At 33.8% G+C, this 20535-nt stretch overlaps 2 protein-coding genes across 2 annotated transcripts; one reads left to right on the plus strand and one right to left on the minus strand.

Annotated features, from left to right (window-relative positions):
• Positions 1 to 785: 785 nt before the first annotated feature.
• On the minus strand, positions 786 to 5054 carry LOC108579991 (adenosylhomocysteinase 2-like). Its single transcript, XM_017943639.1, has 11 exons — positions 4953 to 5054; positions 3396 to 3443; positions 2815 to 2899; positions 2519 to 2700; positions 2109 to 2433; positions 1903 to 2053; positions 1673 to 1825; positions 1437 to 1602; positions 1099 to 1345; positions 906 to 1026; positions 786 to 818 (listed from the first exon to the last, which is right to left on the minus strand). The coding sequence occupies exons 1-11, from the start codon at positions 5052 to 5054 to the stop codon at positions 812 to 814; spliced, it is 1587 nt and encodes a 528-aa protein (XP_017799128.1). The 3' UTR covers positions 786 to 811.
• Positions 5055 to 7162: 2108 nt separating this feature from the next.
• Positions 7163 to 14454, plus strand: LOC108579937 (rho GTPase-activating protein 190). The gene is made up of 23 exons (XM_017943572.1): positions 7163 to 7333; positions 7410 to 8320; positions 8397 to 8606; positions 8845 to 8856; positions 9119 to 9305; positions 9383 to 9498; positions 9567 to 9719; positions 9800 to 10038; positions 10118 to 10319; positions 10391 to 10561; positions 10639 to 10890; positions 10959 to 11137; positions 11203 to 11386; positions 11481 to 11689; positions 11776 to 12186; positions 12269 to 12511; positions 12579 to 12776; positions 13122 to 13217; positions 13273 to 13668; positions 13739 to 13870; positions 13950 to 14000; positions 14075 to 14171; positions 14256 to 14454. The coding sequence occupies exons 1-23, from the start codon at positions 7163 to 7165 to the stop codon at positions 14452 to 14454; spliced, it is 5019 nt and encodes a 1672-aa protein (XP_017799061.1).
• Positions 14455 to 20535: the final 6081 nt, after the last annotated feature.

A 20535-nucleotide genomic window follows, 5' to 3' on the forward strand; every position in this document is an offset into this window, starting at 1 on the left:
TATTTTTTTTTTTCTCTTAGAAACAGAAATGCTAGGTTCAGGTATACACGATTGCTGTTTCGATAGACAAATTAAGAACAGTTAGTAGACATAGTTGTTGCTAACACATTATTTCGTCAGGAGATGGCTGTCACTGTACCTCAATTATCCATACATCGATCAATGTCTCGCAATTGTAAATCCTCTATGTATATATACATATTTCCAATATTACCAGAGGTCGCTGTTCTGAATAAACAGTTTGTTAAAAATAGTATCTAACAAATCAAAAATAATCTCAATAAAAAATTTTAATCGCGTAGTCTACGGCGTTAAAAATGTTTTACACATACTGATTCTTATAGGACACTTCTTACTTCATCCTTTTCTCTCTCTCTTTTTTTTAATATAGTGAAAACTTGGCTTTTGGTAAACCAGAACTTTGATTCGACTGAACCAATGCACAAGTATATTTTATGTTTGCACCGTTCATAAATTAATCATTGCTATACACTTGTGAAAGTTAATTCAATATATATTTACTTATCTAACTTCTAGTTATTGATTATTGCAGCCAATGCTGAGGCGATATTTTGGTTGGAATTATACGGAAATACTTTTTCAGAATATAAGGAAAATATTCTTCTAGATTAATAGAATAGCTTAGAATTATGTTAAAGATAACATGAAACGTTATTATATGTTTCTATTAATTTAGATAAACGAAATTAATAGAAGAAACTTCAGCAAAACGAGACAGCTGTTTTTAATACTCATAAACGCAAGTTTTAAATATCGCATATACTGTGCCATATCATTTATCCACATATTTTTAATAGCTGAAATAAATTGATGAAAAATTTAAATAATTTCACATTATTTACGTTAAATAATAATTTCGATCGAAACGTATAAGATGTACGAACCGATAATAGTTAGGCTTAAAAGGTCCAGCCTTATTAAGCCCCATATATTTGGCTTGTTCATCTGTTAATTCTGTTAAATGTGCATCAAATGTTGGTAAATGCAATGATGCCACATACTCATCTATCAAACAAGATTATCGTTTCATAATTCATTTCAGTACAACAAGAACGAAGCATGATGTTTTATGCTTACCCATTTTTTTCGGTAACAGATAAACGTCACTTTTATATCGTCCGGAAGGTGCGTTGAAAAGTTCAATGAGCGCTAACGCTTGAGTAGCAGCTGTAATCGATACAACAAATGAGGGAATGCTGGAACAAGACAAGTTGACTAACCGGCCTTCCGCTAATAATACGATGCGCTTTCCGTCTGGCCAGATAACATGATCCACTTGTGACCTTACTTTTTCCCAAGTTAAATCTGGCGTGCGTAAACTGTTCTGTTAAGAACATATTAAAGGAGTCTTAATGTCTTACCAATATATTTCTTTTTTTTTTTGTTCTGAAATATAAGTAAAAACTTAAACGTACAATATCTATTTCGGTATTACTGTGTCCCATATTGCACACTACACAGCCGTTTTTCATTTTATCCATGTGCTCGCGTGTAACTACGTTTTTATTGCCAGTTGCGGTAATAACGATATCTACATTTCTAATAACTTCATTCAATTTCATTACTCTGAAACCATCCATGCTGTAAAGAAAGTGTTTGTGTGAATAATCTTGTCTTATAATTGATTTGTATTTTCCTTTGAACTATCTACCTTGCTTGCAAAGCACAAATTGGATCGATCTCAGTTATATAAACAATACATCCTAAACCTTTGAGAGCTTGACAACAACCTTTTCCAACTTCACCATAACCACAAATTACAACTTGTTTTCCACCAAACATAATGTCTGTAGATCTCTTCAAACTGTAATAAGACATATGGAAATAATTAATAGCTGATATAATCGACGTATTGCCACAGCTGATTTACAATTAATTTACCTATCAATAATACTTTCGCGGCAACTATAGAGATTGTCAAATTTGGTCTTTGTTACGCTATCATTGACATTCATGGCAGGGACGGATAATTTGCCTGCTTTCGATAACTGATATAATCTATGTACACCTGTTACACTCTCTTCAACAATTCCTAAAAGTTTTCAACATTATTATTCATTTTCTTACAACATAAACGACCGACAAACCTTGAATCATTTTAAACATAGCATTATATTTTTTGAGCATCAAATGTGTTGCATCTCCACCATCATCTAATATCATATTAGGCTGCCAATTTTCAGCAGCTACACATTTATCAATACACCACCAAAAATCCTCCTCTGTTTCACCACGCCAAGCAAAAATTGGGTAACCAGCGTAAGCAAGAGCAGCAGCCACTTCATTTTGTGTGGAATATATGTTACATGCTGCCCACCTAACTTGTGCCCCCAAATGTACTAAGGTTTCAATAAGAACAGCAGTTTGAGCATTGATATGAGTGCATCCCACAATTTTAGCATTTTTTAGTGGCTGTTTGAAATAATGATTTATTGTACATGTATTAATATTGCTTGCTAAAGATTATTTTTGCGTTGTCAGCTGACATTTTATATACCTTATCCTCGGCGGCACGCTTGCGAAGTGCCATAATACCAGGCATTTCCTGTTCTGCTATTTCTATCTCTCTTCTACCAAAAGCATGTTGATTAATATTGCGTACGCAGAAGTCCGTGAAGCCATTCTCCGTTTTTTGAATTTTTTCACGAGGTGATACATCATCCTCATCTGATGAGCTTCCTGTATAAGATGCTAAAGTATCAGAAAGTAGATCATTTTTATCACACATTAATAATAATTAATTGCAACCATTAAGTACATTGTGGTGCAATTAGTAAATTTGTACATTCATACCAGAGCTGTAACTGTCTGTGCTACTGGCGGATAAAGATCGACTACGATAACGACTGGATTTCTTCAAGGCTCCAGATTTGGGATCCTAAACATTTGAAAGATCAAATCAACTATAAAATCATGAATATTTTTTTTCTTTTCTTTATTGAGAAGGGCTGCAATGGATGGAAATGGACTACAAACAGAAAAATGCAAATGAAGCTACTTTATTTGATAGAATGGACACAGATTAATATAGACGACACACAATGATTCTTTAAGTCCATATTATTTGACATTATATCATTAATATTAATTGTACATTAATGAAGCAAAATAAATTAATCCTGTTTATGGTGTTGCATAATTGTATGGACAGGTAGGTGCAAATCATTCACAATTTCAGCTGTATTTTAGCAGAAAAATCGTCTTGTTATTACCCTGTGTTATTTAATGGGAAGGCAAGAATGATAAAACCATTGGCACATACCACATTTATGTAGTCATGGGAATTAAAGCAGCCCTGAGGAAATTGCAAGGATTGCTCTATGGAAAGGAGTACAAGTTTACTTTGTGTTTTGTACACATATATTCTTACTTACTAATTTTGTTCTCGCGCCGTGAAAGGCATTATTTGATGCCTCTAGGCTCTGAAATCACAACAACCACCATTTCATGATTCAAATTGGATCAAATTTTATTAATACAGTCCGTAGTTTGGTACAAAGCTCCCAAAGGTTGTACTTGTACGTAAAACTTGAATCATATAAAATACTAGTTTTACATATGCAAAAGTATCTCCTTTTATCTTTTTTTTTTGTTACTATTCCTCAGTTATCTTTTTATTGCGCTCAAGAGATTGGTTCAGTAGTGCTAATTGTGCCACGCCTATATGGTGTATTTAGGCTTGTAATGAGCGATGCATGAGTGATTGGTACCGAACCTACGGACTACTGTGAGAATAATGCTCTATATGTAAAATAATACAAGCACCTTGATAGCACACAATATGTATAACAGCATGCAAATCACCTCTTTATTTTTGCATTATCAAAGTTAATGCTATAGAATATACTATGCTTTAAATGTCATTGAAGATATTTGAATAGCTATATAATTTTTCATCATGATATAGTTAGTGTGCTAAAATAGTATTATGCAAGGAAATATAAAAGGGAATCAAAAACAAAGTAAAGAAAATGTGTAAAAAAATCAATAGTTTTTTAGTACTTTTTTAATTTAATCAAAATAACTATGTTATTTTTTAATACATATCATAAAAATATCAATATAAAAAAAGGAAATTGAAAAATTTTCAAACTAAATAAAAAAATAGTTCTATGTATGTAGGACAAAGTACTTAGAACATTGGTGCTTCAAAAGACTCATTGTCCTTAGCAGCTGATCTCATGTATATGAATTGCCTGCAAGTTTCATACCAATTACCATAACATTACTTTTGTATTATATAGCAATGATACATTAGTCAGATCTTTAAATAGAAAAATACTTAAAAATATGTATTCAGCCTGTTCATAAATCATTTTCTCATTAGTTTTACTCATTATCATATGTATTTATAAACATCTAATAACTTCATCTTATAAATGTTATTATATTCATTAATTAAAATTATACAAATAATCAGCAATAATGATACATTTATATAATCCTTTCATAATGGTTTTTAACTCGTAATAATGATGGAAGGAAGCTTTCTATTTGGTAATAAACAGAAGGTATATACAAGATCATATATCAATTAATACCATGTGTTGCATTACATAACAGCAACATGTGGTCACAAGACTTCAAAGGGTTGGGTTGAGATGTAAAACAAAAAAACAAAACACAGGTAAAAAAAAAATAGACACAGGTAAATGAAAGACCATATACAAATGATTGAACAACAGAAACAAGAGAAAAACAATAAAGAAAGAAGTTTGGTTCCCTCAGTAAATCACTGTCCTTTAACAAGATTGAGAATTTAAATTAAAATAGATACATTTTATATTTATAAGTGTCTTAATTAGCCAAAAAGTAATACGGCGGTAAATACAATACTCGTGGCAGTACATTGTCATGTTTTAATACCATGACAGTTGAAGTAAAAAAAATCCGGTGGCTCAGGTATTCGATGATAGTTTTTTTTAATTTACCTTGCTGTTCGATGCTGGATCAGTGACAGGTCCATCGATGACGGTATTTCTAGCCTCTTTCCCAGACGACGTACAGTTCGCAGCATCCCCGCTGTCAGCCATTTTCGATTCTAACTCTAACTAGTTTGTCTACTGAACGACAGGTGGTGTTTTTATGCTCTTACAGGAGCGTAATCACGGAGTGCTTATAGCTAGGTGCTTTTTCGTCGATACGGATCATAAATAATTGATTAATTTAAATAAATAACAACAGCACTAATGAATTATAATTTCTGTAATTGAAAAAATATAACATGTTCGTTTTAACTGGTCTTATTTTATAAGAAATCTTTACAGTTTGTAGAAGCATAAGATTTTTATATCGTGATAATTACTTTAAAAAAGTGACAAATAGATCGAATTTAATAATTCATTCACAAAAAGAGCAGCATCCATTTTAAAATATTGATGAATCAAAGGTAGTACGCTAGATACGGCCTTGTTCTTGTTCGACGTATACCATCTATCCTGAAAACATTAATCGCCTTGTGCCCACCCACCAAGATGGCTCCTTTATGGGGCAATACTCGATGTTTGACGTGAAGTTATTTACACACCTGGAATTAAACGTTCATCGGGGCAAGTTCTTGATGTCTTTCGTTGTATCGTGTGCGTGAAAAAGATTAAGAAAGAGTGCGTGCTGCATAGCAGTGAACGATTGATCGAGTTCCTGAAGAAAAAATTATACGGAACGGCCGGTTGGTGTAATAGTTCGCTTGCCGAACAAAAATCTGTACAGGTACCATAGCCTTTGCTATATCGGTCAGGATATTTAGATTAGTTTCGTGATTTTGCTCTGGCAAGGTATAGCCTGTCGTATATATTCGTTCGTGTGCCTTGTCAAAATTTGTCGAATCCCGGGACTCTATCAACGGTGTCAAAATTGACCGCGGTTGTGTACAATGTATATTGATCTATTCGTAGCTGTCATTTGTATATCGAATAATTTGTTTCTGCTGCATGAATCATGTCTCGTAAATTTCACGTCAAGTCTATCAGTTTAGTTCATTCTTTCGATAACGAATGGAACGGTGAAAAAATTCGATGAAACGATTTATTTCGGCCCCGATGGAAATACTCTACGATCGCAACGAAATATAATTTTCTACAATTCAGTAAGGAGTAACAGATTCGTAACGTTACTTGATACTATTTTCAATGATACAATTTACTCAAGATTATCATATTCATCTTCTAATTACTCAAAAGCAAAAGATTTACTTTAATTATGTGGAGGTTAATGCAAAATGTGTTTTGAAAAGTTTTTTACGTTTTATTTCATTGAATCCATAACCTGTAAAGTGTGCAATAAAACTTACTTATGTTCGTAATAAATTCATTTAATGTAAAAATTATCATTGTGTATGGTGTTTGCTTTTTATTTAATTCACCTATTGTTTTACTACTATGAAATGTATTTCTCAATGGACGATATAATTTATGATTCAAATACACGTGATAAATGTAATTCTGTGTGATTTTCTATATCTTGCTGATGTGAACTGTAATCGGTGAATACTGTAATGAATATTTAATGTAATTATTACGAAAAAAAAATATGAGTGCAAACAATAGTGCAACTAACATTTGAAAATATTGTTCATTAGTTTATTCACTTGTGGACATTATTTTTTCAGATACGCAGTGCCATTCCAAAGAACCATTGCTCACAGTTGTGCTAAATTACGAATGCTATGCTTTATAGAAAAGATAAAATATAAAGATTTTTCAAGATCTGTGTTATTAACTTCTAGTGATATAATTTTGGCATTCATGACATCACAATAATAACATTGAATTAACAAAGCTCAAATGAAATTTTGGCAAATGACATTTGTCCATAACTACTCATACATACATTTGCATGTCATACAAACATTTGAAGCATGATATTTGAATGTTGTGCAAGAGGGGAAAATATAGAATAAAAAGAGCATATTGTTAAAAATGTTACCAAAGGGAGGTAATGATGATTTTCATATAAATTTCTAGACTTGATATAATGACCAAAGGGAGAAACACAAATTTTTAATAACTGCAAAGATAAATGAATAAGAGAAACTATTAGTAGTGGTACTTAAAAATGTCCTGAGTAAAGTTTGGTAGAGAAAAGATTTTTATTTTCACACTTATTAATCAGATAAGTGATTTAATCAAGTTAAGCTTTAAACATGGCAAGAAAAAGTGATAATATCAAAACCATCAATGTTGCCGTTGTTGGTCTTTCTGGCACTGAGAAAGATAAAGGGCAAGTTGGTGTTGGGAAATCATGTCTGTGTAATCGTTTCATGCGTTCTTTGAACGATGATTATAATGTGGACCATATATCAGTGTTATCTCAGGTAATTGGTAATAATATTATCTTCATATACACATGTATTTTGTAATAATATTATTAATTAGCTATTATTTTTACAGTCGGATTTTAGTGGTCGGGTGGTAAACAATGATCATTTCCTATATTGGGGTGAAGTTACAAAAACAGCAGAGGATGGAACAGAATATCAATTTCAAGTGATAGAACATACAGAATTTATAGATGATGCATCATTTCAGCCTTTTAAAGGTGGTAAAATGGAACCTTATGCAAAAAGATGTGCAGCCACAAAAATTACCAGTGCAGAAAAGCTTATGTACATTTGCAAGAATCAGTTAGGCATAGAAAAAGAATATGAACAAAAAGTTTTACCAGATGGTAAATTAAATATTGATGGTTTTTTGTGTATATTTGATGTAAGTGTTGTACCAAATCGCTCTATAGAAAAGCAGGTTGAAATTGTAGCAAACATATTGAACAATTTAATGAAAACTAAGAAGCCAATAGTTTTGGTAACCACCAAAAATGATGATGCAAATGAACAGTATGTAAAGGAAGCTGAAAAATTAGTAATGCGCAAAGAATACAAAAGTTCCATTTTAATAGTTGAAACATCTGCACATGAAAATATTAATATTGATTTGGCATTTATGATTTTGGCTCAAGTGATTGATAAAACTAAAATGCGTAGCAAGGTAACACCTTTTGCGGAAGCGGCCAGAGCTAGAAAGGAACTGCTGGATGCATCAACAGAATCTTTGCAAAAATTGATTCGAGTACAAGTTACCGATTATCGAGCATTATGGTCCCAAGCATCTAAAAAGCTAGCACAACACAAAGAATTTTCAACATCTGTGGAACTGTTTGGTATTGATGGAACCCAAAGATTATTTAGGAGACATATTAAAAAATTGAAAGATGAGCAAGTGGCAAAGAAGGTTGATGCATATTTGGATATGTTACCTGATGTACTTCATGAAATATGCCCTGATATAACAAATTTGATCAATGAGTGTGTTTCAAATCATTATTTAATCATATTTGAAAGATGTAGTTTGCTTTAATTTATGCATCTTATATCTCTATAGGGAGTGGTCTACAGTACAGCAGTATATAAAAGAACATCCTGATTTTGACCAGTATTTCTATGAATGTCCTGAAGACATTCCATGGATTGATTATGATATTGAGGAATGCAATGGAACAAAGATTCCTTATGATGTTTTAGAAACATCAGAAGCTGAAACTGTTTTCAAAAACCATATAAATGTGCTGCAACAAGAACAGCGGCGATTAGAGTAAGTATTGTAATGTACTTTTAAATACATATGCAGGTATTTTTTATTATACCTTGTTATAATTATGATATCCTCAATGTTTGCTATTTATAAATAGCATATTCATCACTGGTTCATTGCTGTATTATGCTTTAATATAATTATTAAAATCATATAGTCATTCAGCATTCTAGAAAGTAATACCTATGTGCAATATACTAATGCTTTGCTTTATTCTGGGTGGCGTTTCTTTGTGCAGACTTCCTAAAAGGTAAATTGTGCTTTTTATTGCTTTATATTCTAGGAGATTACTTGTTTACAAAAATATATAATTATCTGTACTAACATTTTTAGAGTATGTCATGTGTTTTGCCACATTACTTACCCTTTTTTTATATACATATAACTTAGAAATATGAAAAGATATATCATGACATTATAAATCAATATTTTATAAACGTGTAAAATAAATTAAATATGAACAAAAAAAGATTTTGCTAATATTCAAAAACATAATACATATTCTTCATTAGATGGAAAAAGCAATTTAAACAGTTGTTGGAAGAAACTGGGTATGTTACACCAGGAAAGCACTTATCTGAAGTTAAAGTGCTTTTTATGGGTAGGGAATGCTTTGAAGCTCTCTCTCACCATGACTGTCAAGAAATATATGATCTACATCAAAAGGAAATTATTGAAAAAGCAAAACATAATTTCCAAGTAAGAACTTTGATGTATATTATAATTAAAGTATGAATATTTTATATCATACGGTATGTATTATGTATGTATTTTAGGAATTATTGTTAGAACATGCTGATTTGTTCTATCATTTTAAGAGTATAGCACCATCTGGAACTATAACACAAGACGATATTAAAGAAATAACGGATGCGTTGTTGGCCGATTTTAGGTAATTAATTTTTTTTTTGCTTGAAAAGTATTTACAAACATTTTTAAATAATCGTTTATGGTATATAGGTATAAGGCTTTAGATAGACTGGATCAAGATAGAAAATTAATGCTTTTCCAACACTTGGGTTTTGTACATTGTCCTATAAGAGAGCACTGTCCAGCTTATCCAAATTGCATGGATGCACTTATAGAACGAATACTTGGAACAAAAGCCCACAGGTAATATAAAAAAAAAAAATGGAAATGAGAAATAAGATACAAATAAAAATTTTAACATTATTAAAAACATCATTTCTTAGACCTTCATCATGGAACCACAGTAGTCAGTGGCAATTAACATCTGATAACAATCAATTAAATTTAGTCATACTTGGAAGCAATGGACTTGGCGATGAATTTGCTCGAGAAATAAGAGCCCAGACCGAGGATGACGAAGTAGAAATCGATTGTCAGTTGTATACGCTTGGATACCGAATTATCGATGGTGATGTTGGATTACCGCACAATTCATTTACTACTTCTGACTTTATGCCTCATGGTACGTAGCAGTATTATAATTCTTACATGTATAGTCAGCTTTATAAGAATAGAACTCTGATAATATCTACTACTTATAGGATCATTTTGTATTTATGCAAACGAGGATTCGTTTGAATATATTCGTTCGTCCTTGGAGAAGACATTGTTATCGAATCTCGAGCAAGAAGATAGGTTACCATTTCAAGGATTACCTATTGTTATTATGTTTGTGCCAGAAGCTACTATAGATGAACTGGAAGCAATACGACTTAGAGAAGAGGGCCAGAATCTTGCTGATAGGTACTGATTTGTACGAATTTTGAATCATTTTGTAAATAGAAAAGGTAATACAAAATCGATTTTTACACTAGCTTACAGTGTCCATTTATCGATGTCTGCATAGAGGATTTAGAGCAGGACAAAAGGTTTCCTACTCCACTTGTGAAGGATGCATTACAGCAACTGATACAATCAATAAATCACAGAGCTGGTTTTCTAAATATTTACCAAAGTGTTATTGAATGCTTGGAACCTGATATTAGGTAACACAGCTTTTACTTTGAGTGCATCATATGTTGATTGATAAAAAATATAAATATAAATATTATTGTTATTCTAGAATAATAATGTGTATGTTTTGCGGAGATCCATATTCCGTTGAGAACGTACTCGGTCCTTTACTCAATCATCAGTGTTGTTTTCTCAGTGGCGACCGATCGATTGTTCTAGAAACATTTCTAGGGGAATCGAAACGAAGGGTTGAAGTTATTATTTCAAGTTTCCATGGGGCAAATGCATTTAGGGACGAGTTAGTACACGGTTTCATATTAGTCTACTCCACAAAAAGGAAAGCATCGCTCGCGACCCTTAGGTATACATAATATGATCGTACTTACATGCATCGAAATAACACCATTCTTATTTATCATTTTTTTCTAGTGCATTTTCCATGAATATACCAAACTTACCGATACAAATAATGGCTGTGACTGATACTGGAGGTGCTAATGCTTTCTTCAGTAATGACTTAAGTCATTTACTTATTACGGAAGGGAATGCAATCGCGGATAAATTACAAGCACACTTTATGACTTCTGCATCCAGTTGCCAACAAAAAAGTATTCAAATATAATTATTAAAAATCTGTATTTTTGATTTTAATTTCATCTCGTGTTTATTACAGCGGCATTTTATACGCCATTTTTCAAAGAGGTATGGGAGAAAAAGCCTGAAATCGAGCAAGCCTTTAACATGGAAGAACCGGGCAACTTGAACGATAGCGGTGAAGGAACTTTAGAGTACTCTGGATTGCATCCTATGCCACCACCTCGACACGAGAGTTACCATCTTCAAACACCGGATGACGGGTAAGTAGCCTAATAGCAATCTTAAGAATATCATTCAGTTTATATTGATTAACATCAAAATTTGTTTGTAATTCAAAAGTCTAATGTGAAGCAGTATGTCTGTAACTTTCAGAAGCGGTTCCGAATCGTACGAGCAATTAACTCCGGATGGTGATCTTGGAGACACGGGATTGAATGAACAGTTTGCAGACAATAGAGCCACACCTAGTGATGACAGTGATATTTATAGTCAAGTAGATTTTTATAGAGAAGAAAGAGAACGGGATTTACTAAAACCAGGGGATATCACGAATAAATTATCCGGTTAGTGTTATTCGAGTAAAGTTGTGAGCATGAAATTCTATGCTTTTATCGTAATCTTATCTGTTTACATTTTTTTATTGCGGTAGGCTGGGTGAAGGATACGTTCATGCATCAAGATGGAGTGACTAATAGTTACTCTCACAGAGCTTTTACAACAGGCAGACGCCATATTTCCCAGGCAAAACCACGACCAAAAGGAAATAGCCAAACTTTGAAACAGCCTGGCAAAATCAATTTAAAAGATTTCTCAAACGTCACAGACGCCATAGCTAGAATGACAGTAGGCGAGAAAGACGAACACGGTCCTAAGATGACAATGGGTCATGCCCCTCTTGCTACACCTGAATTGGTAGATTTAGGCTCTGAATACGCCCAAGTTAAAGATGTAGTACCAAGTCTTTATCCTTCTTACGATGGCGATTATATGTATGCTTTGGTGCAAGATTCTCTAAACAATATGCCTAAGCTGCGTCATAGACGCGAAAAAGGACAACCCTGTAAGAGTTTAACAGAGAAATAAATTTTTTGGAATTTATTAATGTATACACACACACTGATTATGCATGTTTTGTTTTGCAGCGTATAGTGATTCCGATTCGGAGTGGAGTTCTTTGGAAAGGCAGCAAAGGGTAGCGGATGTTTTGGGTAAAGCAAATAAGAAACCACCATCGCATAAAAGGATACGAAAGAAACGTACCGCTATACCTGTGCCTGCACCGAAAGTTCCAACTCTGGCTGGTATGGGAAGTGGAGATGGTATCGTTGGTCTAAATTACAACATAAAAGAGGATAAATGTTGGAGAGTAAACCCAACAGAAAGAGGTACGTGTTTATAACAATGGTTACATTGTCTTATAAGCGGCTATTGTACAAATATTTTCCCATTTAGTATCTAGCGAAACACCAGATTCTTCTGAGTCCAGTGACCCGGAGCACACTTCTAGATCGAGATCAAAACAATATAAACATGCTGCTGCTAGTTTACGAAAAAGATTTGGAAATTCATTGCCCCAACAACATTTACCAGCATCGTTACAACATCCTTACAATATAAAACATATGACTCAAGAGATGTTCAGTGCTTCCTGTAAGTGAAGTCGTTATTACAGTAGCTGCAGTAAATTTTTTGCATGTTAAAAGTATGAACCAATTCTATTTGGTAGCGTATACATGCCCATGCTCCATATTTTTTGCGTTTGCTTAAAAAAAACATTGCTATTCTATTTTTTCAATCGTATTGCTATTTTGGCAGCTTATTAAAAAATAAAAATCATTCGAATTCCAGTGAATTGTCAACATTGTACTTTAAATAATAGTTGTAGAGTTTTTTCTAATTATTTTTAAGATGGTTCAGACAGGATACGACAAGAGGTTTGCTCAGTATTATTTCTTATTATGTATTTGATATTGCATGAAAGTATTGTTATTTTAGCGAAGCAAAGGAGTGACAATACCTTTGGCAACATTCCAGATGATGAATCCAGTCTAGACGTTTCGTCTCCGCGAGAAATTAATTCTCCTAGTGTAAGTAAAAAGGACGTGCGAAAATGTACAGATAAATCTTTGCATAAATTTTTTGAAAGACATTCAATTTTGGTTTGGTATTTTAAATAAGGTCAAAGATGGCGATAAATTGAACAGAAAAAAGGATAAACAGAAAGCAAAAGAAGACGAGAAGTTAGAGAAACGCCGACAAAAAGAGGAAAAACTGAAGAAACATGCGGAGAAAGAAAAGGAAAGAGAGAAGAAGAAGCAAGAAAAAATAAAACAAACTAAAGGTTCTGGCGGAACATTAAGTATGAGTCAAGTGCAACAACCGCTAATCGAAGATTTTGCACAGAGTGAGACAAATCGAATACCTCTGTTTCTCGAAAAATGTGTGCAATTTATTGAGGATGAAGGATTAGATTCTGAAGGTATATATAGGGTTCCTGGAAACAGATCACACGTTGAACTCCTCTTTCAAAAGTTTGAAGAGGGTAAGTTCTTTCATAACTTTGACTATTAATTTTTTTCTCCTATTGTTCTTTACATATTTAATTATTGTAGATGAAAACGTGGATATACATTCATTGGATATACCTGTAAATGCTGTTGCAACTGCTTTAAAAGACTTCTTTTCAAAGAGGTTACCACCATTAATTGACAAAGAGCGTATGAGCGAACTCGAGGATATCTCGGGTAAGATATAATAGTTTTAATATTAATACAACTTTTTTTTTGCTAATTTAAGATCAATGGTTTTTTTTTTGCTGTCCAGGCGCTCGTGGTATCAGCAAACCGATGTCAGCAACATGTATGAATATGGAAGGTAAGTGTCGTACAAATTTAATAAAAACAAAATTAACTATAGTCTTACAATAAACATACGTGAATTTATCATAGATCGAAGCTGCAGATTATTGGCCCTACGTTTGATGCTCAACAAGTTGAATCCAGTGAATTTCGATGTACTTAAATTTGTTTTTCATCATTTTGTAAAGTAAGTTTTAATTATTACAAAGGTTTTTAAGGTTATGTGATTATCAGTTATTGCAATTGACCAATTCTTTTAATGAATTTTTAGAGTGGCTGAAAATTGTAAGCTGAACAGTATGGATAGTAAAAATTTGGCAATCTGCTGGTGGCCTACTTTATTGCCTATAGAATTTAACGATCTTGGCAGATTCGAGGCAATGAGACCATACTTAGAAGATGTTGTTCAAACGATGATCGATCAATATCCTTTCCTGTTTTGTGGTGAAGAAGCTATCGTAATGGTGTAGTGAAAGACTACACGATTTCGAGCCGTACAATTAGAACTTGTATGAGCAACAGGAAATGATTATGCGTCACTACGATGCTTATTATTTCCATAATGTTTAGTCCTTATGATTACGAATAACAATTGGTCTCGATATGTTTATATACCATGACTTCATCGTAGTGCGTTTGAGCTACGATTAGGATAATTCTCATGATGCAAAAAAAAGACGGAACAAATTAATTTAAGTTTACGTACTCGTTCCATTACGAAAAGTATGACTGACAGAGTGATAGATTAATGGTCCTAATGATGGCTGTTTGCAGGCCCAATAATAATGCGAATAATAAAAAAAAAGTCAATCCATGTGTCATAACAGTATGCATGTATCATGTTGGATGTATTCAGAGCGCTGTATTTATTAACATGTATTTAGCAGTAAGTATCGATATTTGATAATAGCGAATACTCGTAGTGAGGTCGATGTTGCTTTTTTAATCAGATTTCTTCTGTTCTTTTTATTTTTCTTTTTCTGTTTTTATGATTTCTATATATTTAAGAAACAGTTTATCCTATGCAACGTGCGTGTATGATGTGAGAGAGAAAGGGAAAGATAAAAAGCGAGAGAAATGGAGAGAAAGAGAAATGGCGCAATCTTATAACAAAAAATATTCGTATAAAACGTGTTAAAGACATTATCATAAAATGTACGAGGTATACAAATTTTCTCTAACTCATGCGCATTTTTATATAGCAATGATATCAAAAACAAAAAAAAAAAAAACAAAAAAAATATTACGAAATATCTCTAACCAGTAATTTAATTTTTTCGATTAATAGATTAATCGATTATCGATTATCGATTTTTAGTCTCGAAAGTATTTTTACTTTGCATCCGATCGATGTAAAATCTCTTTCTCGAACCAGTATTTCCGAATACTCAGTTTGATGTACTAGGGCTACTTAAGCTCGTTGGTGATACAATCCATAATATATCCATTCCGTCTGAATGAAAAACAAAAGCGAAGAAAAAAAAAGGGGGATGAAGGAAACGAAAGACGTTACATGTACTCGCGATTTTTTCAAGACGTGCAGCTAAATAAGCATTTATGTCAGAGGGATTGTGCGGATATATCGATACGGTTCTAATTATTAAGGTAAATCTTTGAAGATTTCCGGATTTATAACAGATCACGGGAATACTAAAGGCTAAGAACAGTACTTAGATTCTCACAAACATTTTTTCAAGTTTCATAATGCGAACATTGTACATAAAGATTATAAGATTGTAAGCTACGAAAAGTTTATATAACGAGAATCGTAATGATATTGATCGACTATCGATACTTTCGAGAATTATTCAATGGTTGCCGTGGCGTTCACACAAATCGCTTTTATCTTTTTTTACGCGATGCATGTTATATTTGAAAAAAAAAGTGACTATAATAGACGAAGGTCCGTGTTTTTCATCGCGTAGTGTATTTTGTGTATCAGCTTTCGTCTGTATTTATAAAAGGTATTTATGAACATTTCATTTTATTTCTCGACAACTATTAGAATACTACTACTACTACTGTCACAGGACAGGTAACCGATCGTCAAACCGTAACACCATTTTGCTCTTGTACCTGCTGCGTTATCCTTAACTGTACAATGTTTTCTTTCTGATAAAAAAAAACATGATTTAAAATTATCACACAACAATAAGAATATTTTATGTGTGTTCAATGGACAATGGTTCTGATGATCGTTGTTACTGTTCTAAAACGAGGGGTTAAAATGAAATTCGATGACTACGATACAACAACAGATCGAACGACTGAGCCATTAGAACTGTGATGTAGTTATTTGTTTTTTAATAATGTATAATAGTAACTATCGAAAGGCAAAATAGGATTGTTCTACGAACACGTTTTACGCAAAAGCGAGTCTGTTAACGCGGAGTTACTATTGTTTCACGTCTAAGCTTATTGTTTGGCATCGATTGAGTTTCCAGCGTGCAAACCACCTCTTCGTCTATTAATGCGGAATGTGGTCCGATTCAAAGACCGTTCGAACAGCGACGAATTCACACGTAGGTGTGCCATATTCGTACGTAGATGTCATGATCATAATGTAACTGTATACACTTGCGGTGACTGAACGTACGGAATACGCAACGATCGTCAAGCATGAAATATGCAAGAACGAGGTTAAGTGACAACAATGATCAACAATGGAGCCACTGTGAGCAAGTTCGTTTCTTTCTTTGTTTTTTTTTTCTTTTTAATTTTATTCGTTAATTCGAAATATAACGAGAAACATTCCCGTAAGTAACGAACGATGTTACTTTCGGTTTTGTCGAGCTCGAATTCGACGAGGTTCGCGTTTCTTTCATCTCAAATGTGTGCTACATGTAAACGAGCATAAAAGATGCAAAAAAAAAAGAGAAAAAGGCGGGAGGAGAACAAGTCACGTCGATCGATCGATTCGATTGAAATCTCGACGAGTTCGTACTCGATGAATTTTGCACTGTCGTATTTATAGGAAAAAAATCGTTGTAACGATATTTCGATGATCTTAACGGGCGTCGCGAACGACGCTCGGCGGCGAGCAACGGATCGTACATTCCCGTATTAGTCGTAAAAATGATAAAAAAAAATGCAAAAAAAAACAAAAACAAAACAGAATTTTATACATTCGTACGTACATAATTGTATAATGTTAATTAATAGGAACAGAGACGTCGATGTTACGTGTGAGATCTGGGATACGGATCGAAAAAATGCTGTCTGAAATAATAATGACATGATTTCTGTCATTGTCGCTGAATTGAAATGGCTAAAATTTTTGGAACAACCCGTGTGACACACACCATTGGTGTTGATTCTCACTCTCTTCTCTATCCCTCGATCGTTCGTATAACTTTTTTTCTTTTCTCTTACGTTTTTTTTTTTTTTTTACGTTGCCGTTCCCTCGAGCACGCTTCTTTTTATTCATGTTTCGCTGACTTGAGAAATCTTTAACGTTTTTCAGTGTCGTTGCTTCGCCATTTTTTACGTTGGACGTTGATTGAGATAACTGGTCGAGTAACGTGTCATTATAAATTGCTCGCGAAGAAAAGTTCTTCGGGAGATACCTATCAAGAGACCAGAATCACTTTTTTTTTTCTATTTCTCGCATACAGGGTGTCTCGAGAATAGTCTTGTAATTACTAATCTTAATATATCATCTTTATTTGACAAATTTTTATTTACGATCTAAGAATTAGTAGAGATCACATATTCTTTTTTTCTCTTTTTATTGTTTTCCCAGATTATACGAAGGTCAGTCTTTATTATTTTTCTTTTTTCTTTTTAAGGAAACTTAAGGATGGAACGTTGGTTTTGAAACACCCTGTATAAAGCATACCACGTTTCTTGAGAGGATGCAACGAAATATGTACGCGAAAGATTTCTCATTCGAGAATTCTTCCTGGACACGTATTCATCGATCGTCTTGCCTCGCGAAGCCTAAAAGAATCACTTTTTTTTCCACCGATGCGCCCGCTTAAGCAAATTCGCATATTTTTCTCCTCGCTGGCACAATAGAGTACACAATTTGCACGCGCAACTCAGATGTAACGAAATTTGTCGCGTCTGTTTCTCGACCGATTGAAAACTTTTCTTTAATCAATTAACTCTTGGATCGTTTTAATTGATTAAGAAAGGGAATTGTTATTCCGTTTATCGTTCGATGGCTCTCACTTCTTTTTCGTCTCGCGTTTTCTTTTGCGTTCCTTCGAGCTAACTTACCTCGAAGGAAAAAAAGAAGCGTTCCTTTGACGAGGAAAAAAATTGAGTTTCGCTCCGTTTAACCGTTCATTTCTGGTGTTACGCCGTCGGGAGGCTTCATCGATTTTCCCTTCTGTCTTTCTCTCCACGCTCTAAATGACATCCTCCGTGAATTCCGCGTATTTCAAGAGTATCAAGGTTTCACAAATTTAGGGAGACTAAATATACGTTGTAAAATTTGGAAACCTCGTCTCATTCATCGGCCGCATAATCCGTGGGATTATCATTTTTGCCAGAATGACGAGGCTCTGGCAACCGAAACACTGTGCGTTTCCACTTTTTCCCCACACACACATACCCCCGGTTCGTTTCCCTCGATTTCGCTTTTGCTCACGTACGACGACACTCTTCTCGTGAATCGTCAATTTCAGGAATTCACTCACACCACTTTTCACTATGATTTAGACGAAACAGCTACTTGCTTCTGATATTTTGTCATTTATACATGTAACGAGTTTTGTAAATAATCCGTATACATATATAAATATGAATATAAACATATAAATACACAGATATATGTATATATATATATTTATAGAAAAATATAAAAATATACACTCACGTTCATAAGTATTACGATGCTTGTAAGCTACAAACCCGAGAACAATCATTAGAAAATTATTGCAAAATTTGAACGAACTTTGTCCTCTTCTATTTTCCTCGTAAATCTATCATTTTTACTTGTACGTATACGATACTAAGTTTGGCGAAGAAATGTCATTTAAATCGTGTAATACTTTCTGTACGAGCGTAATAGGTGTCTTAATACTTATGAATAGCGGTGTATACACAGTGTGGGTCACGTAAAACAGGCCACTTAAATATCTGCCTCAGCTATGGTGGTAGGAGAAAATTTGTTCGGTGGAAGAAACGACGAAAAATGAAATTTTTACTGTTCAAGGTCATTAAAAATAAAAAAAGAAATTATAAAAATTTTCTCTAGCATTTATGAAAAAGTGTAAAAATTTTGTCGTATCACCGTATCAGCTGGAGAAGATAATTAGGTTGCCTGTTTTACGTGGGCCAGCCTGTATACACAAAGGTAACAGGAACATGTAAATGGATACAGCTTGTCCTCGTTGTACCGATATCGAACACTGTACATGAACAAAGGAACTTTTCACCATTAAAAGTTTCCTCGAGCAACCAGTGCTTTATTTGATTAAGCGATCAACGTTTATCATTCCAGCGACACCCCTTTTTTAGAATTCGTTTTCTATGAGATTGCATCTCGCTCGCGGGGAGGATCTCGCGTTTCCACCGCGTTGTCGCGATTCCCCTTGAATTGCACTTCGTTAACTTTAACGATCTGCACGTTCGATAAAAAGGAACTTTTTGAAATTGGAGACGTTTGTGGACGGCGGCGCGATGGTAAACGGCGTACTCGGGATCTCTCCTTCGCAAAATTCGCTCGCAATCGAAAAATTTTACAAAGTTTTAGTAACACTAGCGTTAAGTAAACGGTAATATAATAGCCGAAACGTAGAATAGTACGGAGTTTTTTAATAATAAACGTTTGCAATTTTTGTACTGGCCGGTCGACTATTAACAATTCCGAATAAGCATTGTATAAAAAAGCAAAAAAAAAAAAACGAAAAAATACGAATGAGTGTTATATACTGTAATGAACGAACAGATGAGATGTGCATGTATGATAATTACGCAACAAATAACAAAGAGAGAGAGAGAGAGAGAGAGAAATGTTGAGCGACAAGTGTGTGTAAGATGAAAGAGGAAGGAAAAGAAAGTAGGAAAAATTTGATTCTCGAGGCGTCACTTTTAAACGTATCTCCGCAAGCCATGCGAAAATGTCTGTCATTTTTCTGAAATTGTCCTTTATATTTCTGCCTCGTTCACCAGAGGATATTACGGAACTGCAACTTGCTACCGTTATATCCTCTACACCTTTTCGGCTCGTAGCTATCTCAAGATCATGCCAACGAGTATTTCTGTATCTCGAGATGAGAATTCGAAGCACGAAGTTGTAACGTAAACGATCATCTCTTTGCGTATATTGCTTCTGAAAGAAAGAGAAAAAATGGAGGCTTGTTAAGGTGAACAGCAGCGCTCGTTTTTTTTTTTTTCTTTTGTTTTCTACATGCACGTCTCTTCTGCACCGAGAAGGGACGAAGAAAAAGAAAAACCCCGAAGACGAATGTTACGTATGATAATGCAAAGGAAAACCTAAGCGCAATTTATGCGAGAGAGAGAGAGAGAGAGAGGATACGTCCTTAAAAATTTTACTGTTCAATGTATATATAACTATTGTTTTCCACCGCGGTGTGGTAGTA

The sequence above is a fragment of the Habropoda laboriosa genome, unplaced genomic scaffold (genome assembly GCF_001263275.1).
Source record: "Habropoda laboriosa isolate 0110345459 unplaced genomic scaffold, ASM126327v1 scaffold2, whole genome shotgun sequence".
NCBI lineage: Eukaryota > Metazoa > Arthropoda > Insecta > Hymenoptera > Apidae > Habropoda > Habropoda laboriosa.